The sequence below is a fragment of the Nasonia vitripennis genome, assembly GCF_009193385.2.
Source record: "Nasonia vitripennis strain AsymCx chromosome 2 unlocalized genomic scaffold, Nvit_psr_1.1 chr2_random0010, whole genome shotgun sequence".
In the NCBI taxonomy this organism is placed as follows: Eukaryota; Metazoa; Arthropoda; class Insecta; order Hymenoptera; family Pteromalidae; genus Nasonia; species Nasonia vitripennis.
This window is the reverse complement of record NW_022279617.1, coordinates 1,369,170-1,386,687: the sequence shown is the minus strand read 5'-3', so window position 1 is coordinate 1,386,687 and position 17,518 is coordinate 1,369,170. Positions and strand designations below refer to the sequence as shown.

At 32.8% G+C, this 17,518-nt stretch overlaps 3 protein-coding genes across 4 annotated transcripts in view; all 3 read left to right on the top strand.

Moving 5' to 3' along the window:
- LOC100115042 (SET and MYND domain-containing protein 4) overlaps positions 1–17,518 on the top strand; it is a 656,582-nt gene that overhangs the window by 623,645 nt on the left and 15,419 nt on the right. The window lies entirely within an intron of this gene.
- On the top strand, positions 6,348–9,048 carry LOC116416532. Its single transcript, XM_031925393.2, has 2 exons — positions 6,348–8,015; positions 8,113–9,048. Exon 1 carries the CDS (start codon positions 7,395–7,397, stop codon positions 8,010–8,012), a length of 618 nt encoding a protein of 205 aa, XP_031781253.1. The 5' UTR covers positions 6,348–7,394; the 3' UTR covers positions 8,013–8,015; positions 8,113–9,048.
- LOC107981648 lies at positions 11,299–17,475 on the top strand. 2 transcript variants are annotated; one of them, XM_031925381.2, is made up of 5 exons: positions 11,299–12,468; positions 12,550–12,615; positions 12,702–12,773; positions 13,046–17,240; positions 17,320–17,475. In XM_031925381.2, the coding sequence occupies exon 4, from the start codon at positions 15,696–15,698 to the stop codon at positions 16,950–16,952; it is 1,257 nt and encodes a 418-aa protein (XP_031781241.1). In that variant the 5' UTR covers positions 11,299–12,468; positions 12,550–12,615; positions 12,702–12,773; positions 13,046–15,695; the 3' UTR covers positions 16,953–17,240; positions 17,320–17,475. The 2 variants fall into 2 exon arrangements, with proteins under 2 accessions (XP_031781241.1, XP_031781242.1); XM_031925382.2 differs by having other exon boundaries at positions 11,314–12,468; positions 17,320–17,468.

The following is a 17,518-nucleotide window of genomic DNA, read 5'->3' as shown; positions in this document are numbered from 1 at the left end:
ATATTGAGTAACATTATATTAGTTCTTAAATAATTCTATGTTGTAGTTATTTAATAAATTGTATACCCCTTCAGAAAATTATTATTGACAAAGTAAATACCATTTCGTTTTCACCTAAGTATTTATTTTATTAAGAAAATCAATATGATGTCCGTATCCATTATTTCATTTCTAAATAAATCTTAAAAATCACAACTGCTGATATGAAATATAAGAAAAAAGTTAAGTAATTTTACATCCTCAATTAAAATTGAAGTCCATGTGTTTATTAATGTAGAAACATGTAGAATATTCTTAGATTTGACGGAAGAAAACTTAATTTAAATTTAAACTTATTTTTTTCAATATGATAAAATAAACATTTGTACGTATTATATTATATACTATAATCTAATAAATTCAAAAAGTAAACATTTAGCCATCGAAAAATCGTATGATCAATAGATTTAATTATATTTGTATGTATTATACTATAGTCTAATAAATTCAAAAAGTAAACATTTAGCCATCGAAAAATCGTATGATCAATATTTGTATGTATTATACTATAATCTAATAAATTCAAAAATAAACATTTAACTATCAAACACTCGTATTATCAATAGATTTAATTATATTAAATTATACTATAATATAATAAATTCGAGAAATCTTCAAAAAATTCTGATAGAATTTCAACGTATTTTTTTATTTAATCTAAGAACTTTTTCTTCAATAAATTTTTAGGTCTATCATTCTCAAGTAAAAAATTCTGGAAATTTTTCACGATTTTCCCGTGTTAGCCGCCATTTTATGTGCTTTTATCTTTTTTTTCAAAATTTAAACTGTGACACTGAAGTTTAAGTCTCGAGGACACGATTTCTTCGCTCTAAACATTAAATCTTAAATGATTTCAATGTGAAAAATTATTTTGAGAAAAAATAAAGTGATTTAACTCGCTGTTCCCAGGGTTAGGCTAGTTAGCCTGCTTGTGGTTTGGTAGGGGTGGTTTGTAGGGGTTGAGCGGGTTAGGGGGAGGTATTTAGGTTATTAGCTGGCTCATGGTGTATGGTTTAATTATTTTAAGAAAAAATAAAGCGATTTAACTCGCTGTTCCCTGGGATAGATGAGTTAGACTGCTTGTGGTTTGGTAGGGGTGGCTTCTAGGGGTCGCATGGGTTTAGGGGAAGGTGATACAATAATTTCCGCACCTGTAGCTTAAACTTGATGCTTTTTTAAAGAGTTTAAAAAAATTCATGGCTCTACGATTAAAAATGACGGGTGGCTCGAATTTTGTCCATTTTCTCCCACTGTGCGGCGCGACCCTATATACTTTGAAATTAGGTATTCCTAACCTTAAAAATCTCGATAGCATTTAAATCATTATTATTGCGGGTATGCACAATCTGTTGGTATCTACTTAAATTATTATCCTAATTTTTCATGTATAAAAGGTTCATTCAAGAATATTAAGTTATTAACTTAATATTGCAAGTTGAAAATTTTATCTTGTGATATGAATGAATACTTACAGCATTCGTCATTATATGTCACGAACACAAAACGATTATATCTGCACGAGTAATTATTTGTAGCATTCGTTTTATGTAAATCGAATCTGCAGATAACATTTTGTGATATGCATGAATACATAAATCGTCATTTCATATTCACAAACAAATAACTAAAAAAAAGATATCTACACAAATATTTAATCGCAGCATCCCTTTCATCTGGACCAATTTTAAAATAATCTTTATTCATCCATATATATATATATATATATATATATATATATATATATATATATTAATATATGTCAAAAATATAAAAAAAAATTAATTAATTGCGTCTATTTTTATTTTTTTTTTGTTATAACAGCTTCCAATCTACCTGGACCAAATCTTAAAAAAGTTTTTAATAGGAATGTATATTTTTATCATATGTATCTGTCTATACCATTAGTTAGTTTTTTATTTATAAAATACATTAAGTTTTGTGGAATAAATGCAAAAAAATCCTGACGGACGGACAGACGGACATTTTTAAGTTCTGTTATTGCTAAAAACTAATTGAAATTTGATACATTTGACATTTTTTTCGGTAATCTAAATGTTTTACGTTCAAAGAACATTTTTACAAAAAAATTTTAATAATGGTTAAAAGTGAATGGGATTAAGCATGTAAGAACGGCGCCAGTGCATCTCGCTACCAATGGAGCGGCAGAAAATGCCTTGCGTTTGTTCAAAAATGGATTGAAAAATATTTTTCAGATCCTAGAAATAATGAACTATGCAGAAAAACCTCGATTTCGCGATATTCATTGCATTACCGGAAGGCGCCGCATTGCACGACGGGAGAATCACCAGCAAAAAAAAATGTTTAATAGAGAGTTAAGAAACAGATTAGATTTACCAAGGTGTAACGAAAGTGAGTTAAATAGAGAGAGGCGAATCGAAAATTATAAAGGGAAGCGAGAGTTATACTTTGAACCTAATTATGTAGTGTACGTGCGAGATTATAGAACGCCAAATAAACCAAAATGGGCCAAGGCTACTGTTTGTAAGGCCTTAGGACCTAGAAACTATCTATATAAATTAAGCGATGATGAAACTTTAATATGGAAAAGGCATATTAATCAAATGATACCAAAGGGCAGTTTTTTTGAAAATGTGTGCAAGGAAGTACTGGCGGAGGCGTTGGATAAAGATAAGAGAATGTCAGAAAATGTACAAGAGTTCGTATCCGATATTAAAAATTGTAAAGCAGAAATTTCTTTACCAATGGAATCCGCTGTATTAATAGAGAGTAGCGAACCGAAATGTACAAGCGAAACAACTGCTATTGTAACACGACCGAATGAAGGGTTAAAAAATGTAAATGAAGGGATGTGTGAAAGTGACTCTCCAAAAACAACAAATATGACACTGGCGATGGTTAATAAACCTCTTAATGTGAATAAACGTCCTAAGCGTACTATTAAAAGACCGGAAAGATTAAACTTATAACCAGTAGTATTTGTTGTCTTGGGAGGGAGGAATGTAGGATATCGAAGTATGTATTTGGAAATCGAGGTTTCTATCTTATACTTGGCGCGCGTAGAATGTGGTAGAGTCGGGTTGAAGTAACTTTTCACACGAATTATAAAAATCGAAAAAGACGACGACTTTATTGCAATAAAATTTAAGCTTAGAATTAAAAGCGACTAGGTTGTTCGGCGGCCGAGCCCAGAATAACGAACGAGTGCGCGCTGCCCGTTCGACACGGCGTAGCGTCGGCCTGGTGGCCCTCTCAGCTCGATGACGGCCAGACTTGTTACGTGAAGTCGGGCCTCGGCTGGAGCGTCTGCTTACGCCGGCGCTGATGCTTCTCAGCACTAACCGCCACATGTATGTAGAGATAGCTTGTAAGGTTGGTAGGTTGGCGGCCCTGATCGAGCGTGCGTGAGCGGCGAACGCTGCGTCGCATCGCTCAGATTATGTCGAGCTTTCATGTCGACTGCACATGTACTATGTGATCTCAAGAAAGTATACCTGTTTTCAGATACGTCTTATACCTTAGTGCTCCTTTCACGTTATTACAATGTGTGTGTGTGTGTGTGTGTGTGTGTGTGTGTGTGTGTGTGTGTGTGTGTGTGTCTATATATATATATATATATATATATATATATATATATATATATATATATATATATATATACACATATATATATATTGTGATGAAGCGTGTGCTTTAAAAAAAAAGGAGTGATAAGAAAGTAACAGGATTACAAAATTCACGAAGACAGAAGAAAGAGAAGGTTTATTCAGAAAAAAGGTAAAAGGAAGTAGGGTAAAATCATTCTAAAAATTTAGTATAGGCATGGTGTAGAGTTTAAGTGAAAAAACTTGATTCAAGCAAGTATGACATGTAATAAAAGGTTTTTTTAAAAATTTAGGCTAGGCATAGTGTAGAATATAGTATATTCAATACATATAGTGAGTTTGAGTGCAAAAAGTTCGTTCAAGAAGTATGAAGTGTAATATAAGGTCGCTTCGTATAAAAGTTAGTAAAAGTATGCGTATATATATACATGTTAACGATAATATACAGTTACAGTGCAAGTGTTTAATGTAGTTAGAGTGAAAACAACTCATATTTTCTTAAGATTTAAGGTTATGCAGAGGGATAAAATATCAAATATATATATATATATGTATATATATATAATATATATAAAATATATGCTCGCGTGTGTGTATGTGTGTGTGTGTGTAAAGATTTAATATTTGCATGTTACTTAAAATCTTGAATTGGTGAATTTTTTATTATACTCTTGCGTCCACTAAACACTTACATGTGTGTAGATGTGTATAACATACATATACAACTACCGCATATAAACACAAAGTCTAAAACCATAAATCTTTAAACTTGCTTGCTCTGAACGTAACACATACTATGCCTCATAGTTATAAAAATACATATAAATAATAAAAATGTAAATCATTAAGTCAATGATATATGGTTACTGCATCACAGAATCGACTTCTTAAACAAACTAGACTTCGCGCAGCACTGTAGTAGACTATTGATCCATTAACTTATTAAATGAAATATTAATGCTTGATTGATATTTTTAATATTTGTTTTCTATCAGGGAAATATATTAAACTTTACAATATATGATTCATTTCGCGCTCATATAAATTTCAAAATTGCCGCGGTTTCGTCTCCAACTCCCTTTTAAAATTTTAAGGTTATGTCGCAACTCAGTTCGTGTCAACGTTCACATCCTGTTTCTTTTTGTAACAATAATAATATTTACAATAGAATATTATAAATACACAAATTATAATTTGATATGTACTATAGTATTATATTACATTTTTAATATTAGAATCAATTTTAGAAATCAAAAAACTCTAACAATACTTTTGACGCATGCGCACTACATGAGCCAATCATACTGATCCATGCTCGGCTTCACTTCATCCAGTCATGACTTTTTTATATAGGGATAGGGATAGGGATAGGGATAGGGATAGGGATAGGGATAGGGATAGGGATAGGGATAGGGATATTGAAGAAGATACTATTTTACTAAATTGTAATTTATGCATTGTATACATTAATTAAATTGTAACTAGATTATACATAGCAAATTATAACAATCATAAATAACAATCATTATTTCATCGAAAAATTAATAACAATAATAATAAAAATTAAAATAAGAACAATATTTTAATCATAATTTTAACTGTAAACAAATTATTATGCAATTTTTTACTATTATGAAATATCAATGACATTATACTTTGCAATAAAATGCAACAAAATTATTTATATACAAGATAAATAATAATTGTAATAAATTAAAAATAATATACTTTACTAGTCAAGAGGCTGATAGAAAAATTCATCTGCTACAAACATCATAAGTATTGAAGAACCTGCAACAATAAAATAAATTCCACACAGTAAATGCATAATAGAAAAAGTTTTAAACAATAGTTTTTGTTTTAAATTTATAATAAATCATTTATCTAATAATTCCATTAAAGTACTTTATTGAAGGCTAGGATACGCATACATGGAACACTTGTGCAATTCAACAAATTATATACATACACGCACATATATCACTAATAATTAGAGAAAAATAATAACTATTAAACAATATTATTATGCACCAACAATATATGCAATATAATTTACAATTTAAAATTGAAAAGTCAAAACAAACTAAAATCTAAAATACTAACTAAATATGGAGTGTAAACTTCAATATTAAAATTGGACAAACGATTCGAATCATAAACTACATAAATATAACTATAGAATAACACTATTAGTAATCAAAGGCAACTTCACTCCTTACATAATTTGCTAGCATGACTCTATGGCTTTTGCGGAAAATCTAAAAATTCTTAATTTGCTAAAATACATTAGCTTATACTTTTAACGCACAGAATTATATAATTTGCTCCATAAATATAAATCTCAATAAACCTTAGTAACAGAATTAAGAACTATTTAGATAAGAACACATCTTTTTAAGAGAGAGCACACAGTGGCGCTGTTGTCGTTCAACAAGTCCAAAACTATAGGCCGCAACAACGTGACATAAACCGTTACAAGTGTCATACAACATGTCGTAGATAGCGGGACTGTCGTACATTGCTGTGTTACGGATACGGAAGCCCGGTGGGGACATCGGCATACATACACACAGTGTCTGTATGTTCCATGTAGTTTGTGGCTAAAAGCAAGCCATCATGGATATAAGGTATTCTTTCGCTGTTGTAATCCGTGGTCATTGTGCATTATCTATTTAAATGTAAGGTTAGTTTATTAACAAGTAATAGTAAATAATATATATTTCAACGTCAGACTATCTCCATACAATATTTAATGTATAACTTTTTAATATTTGGGAGTTTTTTCTATACTTTCTGGTTTTATTTTTCTTATTGATTTCCTTATTGATTTCTTTAGCGTGCGCTAAAGTGCTCCAAATTTTCTTGTAAGAAGCGAACGGAGTACTTGTATGAGAGATGGAGCGAGAGATTTTCGCATACGCTAGAGTTTATCTTGTTTTGGCAATTCTTTCGCGTACGCTAAAGTGCTCTACATTTCCTATATATAAAAGAAGCAACAGAAGTGACTTATGAAGGATGAATGGAACATCTCTATGTATAAGTACTCCGTTTGCTTCTTATAAGAAAATTTGGAGCACTTTAGCGTACGCGAAAGAATTGCTCTTAAAAATACTAACGTGCCCGAAAAGTTTATATCTAGCGTGCGCGAAAGATCTAGCGTACGCGAAAGGTTGATTTTTCTAGCGTGCGCGACAGATTTAGCGCACGCGAAATTTTCCCGGAAAATTTATTAGTTGATTTCACACGCTACAAAGTTTTCGCGCACGCTAAATTACATTTCGCGTACGCGATATCGGCCGAGGAGACACACTCATATATTTATAAGTGTCCGGCATTTAAAGAGAATTTTACAGTGTCTTGGTTTAAGAAGAAAAGGTATTGAGGAAAGTAGCTTGGAAGATATTTGTGCTGCTATAATTGAAGAATTGGATGGTAGTGGTTGCTGCGTGGGTTATAAAACATTGTGGCGACGTTTACAGCAACGTTTATGGCCTTAGTGTATATCGCTACACAGTTTTGGAGCTGTTACATGTTTTAGATCCTGAAGGTATTAATGATAGGCTACGTCACAGGCTGAAAAGACGAGTATATCATGTACCTGGTCCCAATTTCTTGTGGCACATAGATGGGTACGATAAACTCAAGCCCTATGGCTTTGCAATCCATGGTGGGATTGACGGATTTTCCAGGAAAATTCTATGGTTAGAGGTAGCCAGTACCAATAACAAGCCAGAGGTTATTGCATAATATTATTTAAAAACCCTACAACGGATGAACTTAATTCCAACTTTAATACGATCTGATCATGGGACTGAGAATTGTTGGGTCGAATCTCTTCATCAAGCTCTGCGTCACAAACACGAAGATCAGTTATCCGGACCTAAAAGTTTTATTAAAGGCAAACGTACTTCAAATCAGGCATATTGGTCTCAGATGAGACGTCAAGGTGTTCATTTCTGGATCAATTTATTCAAGGATTTGATTGATGCTGATTTGTTTCATGACTCTGATCCTGTACATGTAGAGCTGTTGAGATACTGCTTTGGCCCTCTTTTGGCTTACGATTTAGAAATGATAAAAATAGAATGGAATCGACAGCGAATAAGAAAACAAAAATGTCGTGATTTGGTACCAGGGAAGCCAAATTGTTTATATTACAATCCAGAAATGTATGGGAGAAGAGATTATAAAAAATCAGTTGATCAGCATGAAATTATAACATACTTACAAGAATTCACCATCAAACCACACCTTTTTCAATCACTCACTGAAGAGTTGGTAAAACTTTTAAAAGAGGATGTAACGGTACCAACTAGTATAGAAGCAGCCTTATATCTTTTTGTCGAACTTACAACTTTAACAGATGAATACCAACAGGAGAATAATTGAAAGGTATAAAGTGCTAAGAATGTTAAAACGCTATTTCGCCTCTTCTATTTATATGTTTATTTATCGTCATTTTTAATATAATTTTTATTTAATTTTTAAGCAATATAGAATCAGAATGCCACCAGTTTAAACCATCGCCTGTTAGGCTGACTAAAAATATGTACCAAGCGTCGTTAGTCTCTGCTGTAACTACTTTAAAAACGTTAAGTATTCAATAGCTATTTATTATTGTTTTTTTATATATTTACTTGGTTATTTTTCCTAACTAGATAGCCTACCCGTAGCCGAATTATAATCACAAAAAAGTGCGTTACGGCAAGTTCGAGAGAGAGAAAGACACAGATGAAAAGGGATAGTAAGAGCAGACGCTCCGAAATTACTGTGTGTGCCAGCCGTCCTATACTTACCGAAAATAGGATTCAGAAGGGAGAGAAAGAGAGGAGCTCAGCACCGGAACTCTGTGTGGCAGAGTCGTTTTTCTCTCGTTTCCGGACTTTGACTTTGAGCTCAGTGAACCGGGAGCGAGAGTCGTGAACTCTGCGACGCAGGAAGAACTTGGAATTTTTGGATTTTTATTTTGTCATCGGAGAGACACGCGCGCGAAGACGAATCAGTTGGGTCGTTGACGATCGAGTTTGGAGTGTTTGCTTTGAATCTGGTCTTAATGACACGTTCTTTACGCTCTAGCGAAAATTCAACTTACTTTGAACTACGTGAAAAGAAGTTAATATACTGTAGCAATATTTTGAGATGCAATATCTTTTTGTACTTTAGAGAGAGCGATTTTGATAACTTTACAGTAAATATGAAGGGACTAGTCGAGACGCTGGCGGTACAAAGATATAACTTTTGAAATAATAAACGATGAGAGATTGTAGTTAATACCAGATCGGCCATGACGCGTAAAATTTTTGTCGGATCGGTGATAATTGTACAGTTGAAAACTAATAACTTTCTCTCGATGTAACCGATGATAGTTGTACGTGTAATTTAATTATTATGTCAACGTGCAATCTATAATACGTAAGCAGATAGGGCCACCAGTTCAAAACACTGGAGTTATCAGACTGCCTGCAATTTGTTATTTATTACCGCTATAAGAATTTTGTGAGAATCAGTCTGATGGTCTCATCACATCTTGGCTTAAGATCAAATAATCCTTGTTCTTGTTTGCCTGGTCTCTTAGATTTTTTCCTTGAGCGCTGCACACGGGGGGGGGGGGGGGGGATACTACAAAAGACGCGACGACGTTTCGAGGAAAAATGAGGGCTGGATTCCAAATGCGAGTTTCATTCAGTGCAAACATGGAACTAAAGAAGCGAAAGCGTGCAAAAAGTGTATACGCTGTGTGAGGGAGAGTGAACAAAAAAATGCGCTTGGAGCAACACAGAACGACGGGACAAAAAATCGTGAAAAAAGGTTGGAACGAGATTACGAGATAGAATGTGTACAACGGATGCGAGCTTAGCGAGAAGAGCTTGAGGAATACACGGTCAGGCAAAATGTATAAATCAAATTATGAGACGTGCTTCTGGCATAAATAAACAAAGGAACGTATACGTGAGTGGAAGCGGATAAGACTGATTAAATTGTGATGTCTTTGTAGTCCGATAGTCTTATCTTTATCCTTTGCTGGATGCAATTATAAATAGATTTGAAAATATAACAAATAATAATAAGTAGGTCATCGTTTTATTTCTTTCGGTTCAGAAATCGAAACAAAGAACAGGCATCTTCAACTGCAGAACTGACCCCTGGGGCTTCAGTGCTGGTACAGGTGCAGGTGCACCTGGAGTTCTAGAGTTATTCATGTATTTTATTATTTTAAAATTCTATGAATGTAAAATATATATGTTTAAATGTGTTCCCAGGAGTGACAAATTGTATAATTGGTTTGATAAATAAAGTGTAAAAAAATATGTGCAATGATACATCCAGTTACCTATAAGTAGATTTTTAATATATACGATTACTGTCAAAACTAATCAATTAAAAAACTGATATTGAACTACTCTCTGAATGTCACGATTATAGTCGAATAATTAGTTCAATGATTTTTTTTATTCATGTAAGATAATTTTTTTAAATCGCAATAATATCCAGTTAATATTTTATTGCTTAGTATTTTAATTGCTTTTCAAAATTTGACATTTTATAAATGTTTGACGCTAACTTTAATTCATGAGGATTACATAATTTATAAATTAAATAAACTTCATCTAGGAGTGATAATTTTGTAAGGGGAGGAAAAACAATATTTTTAATTATTACGAATGTCTGTTTTGGAATTTTATTTTGTGATTGGGTCTTTAGTTCTTATAGATAGCAGTTTTGTTTTTATTTTATTATTTCATTCTTAGTCAGCTAGAAGTCCTCTCAAGCGTGTATACGTAGGTAGATGAGAACGAGAACAAAATAAACTTTATTTAACAAAACTTTCATTTTTTATAGAGTACAAACCTTTCGAATTTAATTTGAATCTCTAATAAGATTTTTACAAACACAAATTTTTCAATACGGTAACATAAAGCTTTTTATTATCATCAAAGTAATTATTATAAAACTAAAAGGTAGTTGAACATTAACGCAGTCTTAGTAGCAATACGTAAACAATTGTTTAAGATACATACCAAAACAGACATTCGTAATAATTAAAAATATTGTTTTTCCTCCCCTTACAAAATTATCACTCCTAGATGAAGTTTATTTAATTTATAAATTATGTAATCCTCATGAATTAAAGTTAGCGTCAAACATTTATAAAATGTCAAATTTTGAAAAGCAATTAAAATACTAAGCAATAAAATATTAACTGGATATTATTGCGATTTAAAAAAATTATCTTACATGAATAAAAAAAATCATTGAACTAATTATTCGACTATAATCGTGACATTCAGAGAGTAGTTCAATATCAGTTTTTTAATTGAATAGGTTTGACAGTAATCATATATATATATATATATATATAAATCTACTTATAGGTAACTGGATGTATCATTGCACATATTTTTTTTACACTTTATTTATCAAAACCAATTATACAATTTGTCACTCCTGGGAACACATTTAAACATATATATTTTACATTCGTAGAATTTTAAAATAATAAAATACATGAATAACTCTAGAACTCCAGGTGCACCTGCACCTGTACCAGCACTGATGCCCCAGGGGTCAGTTCTGCAGTTGAAAATGCCTGGTCCTTGTTTCTAGACGGAGAGCTGGCTACATAAAAATACAAGGTATAAGGTACATGCAATATTTATAGCTAGAGAGGTTCTATTAGCTCTCCCGAACATTGAGTGGCCAGTCTGGCAGCGCGCTCAGGAAGATTAAAGCGGGGGCGGGCGGTCAAACACGATAAATTTAATAAGAAAAAAAATGATAGACCTCACGGATAATAATTATACAAACATGAAGTATTTGTTATTACAAAACGCGGAAAATTATTGGCAGACGATTTCGTGGAAGAGAAATGGCCGGCAGACTGCAACAAAGTGGCGGTAATATATGTGACAAAAAAACGATAAACCTCATGACTAAAAATTATTGGAAATGATTACTGAGTTATTAACTAAACTATATGCTGAATGGCAGACGAAAAAATGGAAGATAACATTGAGGCAGACAGTGATGAAGAGCGCGGTCTCGATCGCACTTAACGAGTTGGTTCCGTACAATGCGGTACGACGATGTTATTTAGTTATTTATATGAATATATTAAGTCTTTCTTTTTTCAGTAATGGATTTATTTTGTTAATTCTTTTATTGCGAAAAATAAAATTGTTTATTTATTAATAAATAAATAAACAATATAATAATATTGAATTTAAATGGTTACTAATTAATGTCATAGAATTTTTGACTGCAGTTGAAAAATGTATGAACATTTTTCGATTAATTTTAAAATAATATATAGAGTTTTTAAAAGATTGAGAGATTCGAAAATTATATTCGCAAATTCAACGCAGGTATAACAGCCGTTTGAAAAGGGATCCCAGCGGCCGAGAAACGGCCGTATGGTAGGGGGGGTTGGCGAAGGTCGTTCATTAGACGAGGGTTCAGTGTATTCCAAAACTCAACAGTGAACAGACGTCTCTCGTATTGTGCGGAATTTTATTTTTCTTCAGTAGCATCAGCTGCGTATCGGGCCGAATGTTATTTTTCTTGAAATTCTACTGAACTCGCAAAATGAGTTTAGAACCAAAGTGTGTGTTTTGCAACAGTGATAGTGAAAATAAAATCACGTTTTTCAATCATGACGTTTTGGAAAAATGCAGACATATTTTGAAAATTCTTGTGACTTGTAAGCTAAAGTATAATGAAGTTCATTTACCGGGATCACCGAATAAAATCGACGGGTACCATACGAATTGTTACAGTAATTTCACTGCTGTTAAAAGGAATTATGTTGACAAATATAATGCATTGAATTTACCAGAGCCTGATCTCCGTAAGTATATATATTCTTATATCAATTTTTCAATAGATTTTTGATAAATAATATAAATAATTTTTTGTTTATTTTATGTAGCTAATGACGAATCATCTTCTGCAAGTCAAGCTACACTGTCTTGTCAACCAAGCACGAGTTCGTCAGGTACATATAAATAATCACACTTTATTACATTTAACTTATTATAGAAATACACGCCGAGAGTATAATTGTTTATTTATTTTATGTAGCTAATAGTGAATCGACTGCTTCGTCATCTGAGAGTCAAAGTACACTGCCTTGTCATTCCAGCACAAGTAACGGTAATTGCAATTTATTTATATTTCAGTTAGTGTAGAAGTAGACGCCGAGAGAGCCACGAAAAGTAACGCTATGAGCCCGGCTTGGCATCTGTTTCCCCCTCCCTTGACTCAAGGAAAGCGTCGCTTGCTTCTCCGCCCCCTCACGTGGAAGGTTTCCGGAAAACCTGTCGTATATTTCTTAGTTTCGTTTTCGAAATATATAAATTTTTGAAATCAAAGCGTATATTTGAACAGTAAAGTCATGTAATAATAAATTGTATTTCATTTTCCAGAAAATGTTCAAAACTTGGAAGAAGGAGTAGATAGCGACAATGTAGTTTGTTTTTTTTGTGATAAATCGCGTAAAATTCACAACTACAAAGTAGTTCCAATTGTCAAATGTGATTGTAAATTGCCAATATTAATCGAAAAAATCGTTACACATGCCATTGCTCTAAACGATAAACAGATATTAACTAAAATTGAAAATGCCCGGTCGAAAAATGTCATTTCTTATCACAATATGTGTAAATTAAATTATTTTAAGCAAATTGTATCTAAACCTATTCAAAAATCAGAGTGGCATGCTATACGAGATATTCATGTCATAATCGACAATGAAATTTATGATTTAATATCAAATAATACGATAGCAAACAAGGAGTGCTATTCATTGAAATATCTTGTTGAGTATGCCAAAAATGCTTTGTATAAGTTAGGTGTAGATAATTACGAATCTTACGAATCAAGCTTAACGAGCACTTATTTGTTAGAGAAATTAAAAAAAAAATTTGGCGATGAGTTGCAAGTGATAACGTTTTACAATCACAAAATTATTGCAGCAAGAGACGGCTCTGTGATTACAAGTTCAACTTTCAGCGAGTGTGAGGAGCTGGAAGTATTAGAGCGTGCGGCATTTATATTAAAAAAAACAAACTGTTGTCGATTAAAGCTCAGCCTTTGTCAGGAAATATAACAGCACAAGATTGAATGAAGGGGGAATGCGAAATCCCCGCTGATCTTTCGCAATTTTTACGGTCCGTGATTTGCGGGAATGATCCAAGAACTTCAAAAAGTGGCAACTGTGCCCGCAAAGTTAAGTCTATCGCGCAAGATATTATTTACGCAGTAAGCCACGGAAAAATTAAAACTTCTAAGCACATAACGCTTGGAATGACATTAAAAAGCATAACAAGCAGTAGGAAAGTCATAGATATAATTAATAAATACGGACACTGCTGTAGTTATAACATTATCGAGGAATTAGAAACGGAAGCTACGTTTGCTTCTTGTAGTAAATCGAGCATTTGTCCCGAAGATATTCACTTAGCGCCTAATTATTGTACAGGAGTAGCCTTCGACAATTACGATAGATTCGTTGAAACTTATAACGGCTCTGATACCTTGCATGATACTGTAGGTATCATTTACCAAAATATTGATGCAAATATTAGTAATGTGCAAACGTGCGAAATAGAACGTGCTGTAAATGAGCCTCTCGCTAAAAGGAGACGGACGTTTGACGCTATATGTCCGGATATTCAAACTTACGCAAAAAAAAACAAAAATGACTGACAAATTGCTGCCCATTGATAGCGAACTGCGTACAATTAATAACAGTAATTACAATTTTTACGAAAAGCTAGATGTAATGTGGGTTTTATCTCATCATTTAAAAATTGCAAACACGCCAATGTGGGTTGGGTTTAATAGTAAGATCGTTGTAGATGAATCAATGAAACAAAAAGTATCATACCTTACACCAATCAATGCCTCGCCGACAAATATTTCCGTTGTATATGAAACGATGCGTCAAAGTCAACGTATTGCCGAAGAGTTGCAACAACAATATATTGAAGTCACTTACGATTTAGCGATAGCTAAAGTTGCTTATCAAATTCAATCAGCTGAGTATCCGCAATTTAGTAATTTATTTATTCATCTTGGCGCATTTCATATAATGATGGCTGTTGGAAAATTTATAAATGAGTGCGGGCTCACTTATATTATGGTAGAAAGCAGATTATTAGCTTCCGGTTCGGTTAATGGCTTCATCAGTGGCAAACATTTTAACCGATGTAAACGTTTACATCCCTTAGTGTCGCTAGGTTTGCAGGTTTTATTATTTGAAGATTTTGTAACGAAGCAAAATATCAGTATAGAAGTAAGTGTAACCGAAGTCGTAAAAGAATTTCAGTCTAATCAGATTTCAAACTCTAAAATTACAAATGCAACTCTCGAAAAATTGTTAGAAGATTTTTTAGATTATAAAAAAAAAAGCATTAAATGGAGACTTCGGAAAAACGCCGCAGTACTATGTTAATTACATTAATTTTGTAGATTATTACTTAATGTTTACGCGCAGCATCCGCATTGGTGATTTTGAACTGTTCAAAGAAGTCATTCCAAAAATGGCTAATTTGTTTTTTATGTTCAATCAAGGCAACTATTCTCGGTGGTTATTAAAATACCACGACAATTTATTAAAAGTTGAGGAAACACATCCAGATTTAGCAATTCAATTTAAGAATGGGTATTTCGGTGTCAAAAGAACGAATAAAAAGTTTTCTAGAAGTCCTGTAGATTTGACACTTGAGCAAACAGTTAACGCGGATGCTGCAAGACGATTAACCGGTGTAACGCATTTTACGAATTCGATTAATGCTCGTCAAAGATGGTCAAAAAGCCACAGCATTCGATCAACACTAATATCGTATACCTACGAAGAAATTGGTTTAAAAAAAGCGCAAGATATAACCGGCGATTTGGAAAAACACCAGATTAAGAAAGATTCTGTTCAGTTACAAAACTTCATTAAGTTATTAAAACAAAATTTTAATCCATTTAATTCTGAAAGTATAGAAAGTAATTTTTTGTATAACATTGCTACTGGACGAGCAGCTTCTGAAGAAGTTACCAACTTCTTATTGAAAGCGGAACAAAATGGCAATGCATAAAGAGAAATTTATTTCTGAATGCGTAGAATCGGGAGATAGATTTGAAGCTACAATAAAACAAAACAAAATACTCAATTTTGCAAATTCAACCGCAAAGAAAAAAATACAAATAAATAATAAAGTTCAAGAGGTGAGATTGCAACGCGATTTATGTGGCCGCATGTTAGCTATTTCAATGAATGAAAATACTAATATAGAAAAAATTCTTACATTTCCATTAACGCCCGTTCCGATGTCTCTGTGCCATTTAGATGGATCAATATTCAAAACCGATAAATCAGTTTTAATGAAGCTGTTAGAAAATGACGTGAAAAGCGTAGCTCCGACACACACGGACGTTTGTTTGATCGACGGTTTTTATTTAGTACACAGCATGAAAGACATACCAAAAACGTTCGGAAATATATCTAAAAAAATATTGCAGATGGTAACAAATAATAATAAAGCTCGAGAAATACACATTATTTTTGATAGATATTTCACTCCCTCAATTAAAGATTACGAAAGATCGCTTCGAGGCGGTAACGGTGATGAGCGTGCGTACGTAATTTCTGGGCCTGATCAAACGAGACCCGTAGATTTTGTCAAAGAGCTTAGAAATAGCAATTTTAAGGAAGCTCTTGTGCATTTTTTAATTGTACATTGGCAGAGTTCAGAAATGATACCATTTTTTGAAAATAAAACAGTTTTACTGAACTTTGATCAGTGTTATGAATATAAAGTTTATAATGAAACTGTTTTATTTTCGATAAATGATATGTATACGCTACAAGGTCATGAAGAAGCTGATACTAAAATAGTTTATCACGCGTGTAATATTCCGGAAGAAGCTAACATTATAATAAAATGTTCCGACACGGACATACTTATTATAATGCTAGCTAATATGAATCACCTAAAAAAAAATAGCAAAGTTTGGATTCAAACCGGTATTTTAAGTAAACAGCGTGTAATTGACGTGTCGGCCCTGTACAATAGACACGGCGAATTATTTTGTAAATCATTAACAGGGTTTCATGCGCTGACTGGGTGTGATTTTAACCCAGCTTTTTTTAGGAAAGGAAAACAGCGTCCTTTAAAAATATTAATATTAAGCGAACAATGTCAAAGCGCATTTGCTGAATTAGGCAGTGAAGATTGCGATAGAGAGAGTGTATACCGAGAAATTGAAAAATTTGTATGTTCAATGTATGCGATGAAAACTGTTGAATCTGTAAATAGTGCACGCTTTTCGCTTTTTTAAAAAAATTATAAAGTAAAGGACGTTAACGAACCGTTTCAAAAAAAAAGCTACAAAATTTTGACGCTTCATCGATACCGCCTTGTGCAGCTGAATTAAGACCGCAATTCTTGAGAGCAATGTATATCGCTAGATTATGGAGCCATGCTCACAAAAAAATTCCAACATCTTTGGTACCAGAAGACTGCGGATGGGTTATAATCGACTCTAAATACCAATTCCAATGGTTCGATGGACCGCAGATGCTATCTACTGTTAAAGACGTTGTAATTGATCAAGATCAGTCTGAAGGTAACAACTTTTTGCACATGCTTTCAATATCATATTTGTTAAAAGTCATATTTAATTAATTTCTAATGTTGATTTTCAGCGGATATTGATGAAATCGAATCTGAAGATGAGGATACTGATTATGAAAGCGAAGAAGATATGCAGTATGATGAGTCCAATGAAAACAGCGAAATTGAATAAATCATAAAATTTGTATAGTGTTGTTTTGTTAATAAAAAAAAATAAAAATTTAAAATATTCTGTAGCACTTTATATATAATATATATAGGAATTGATAT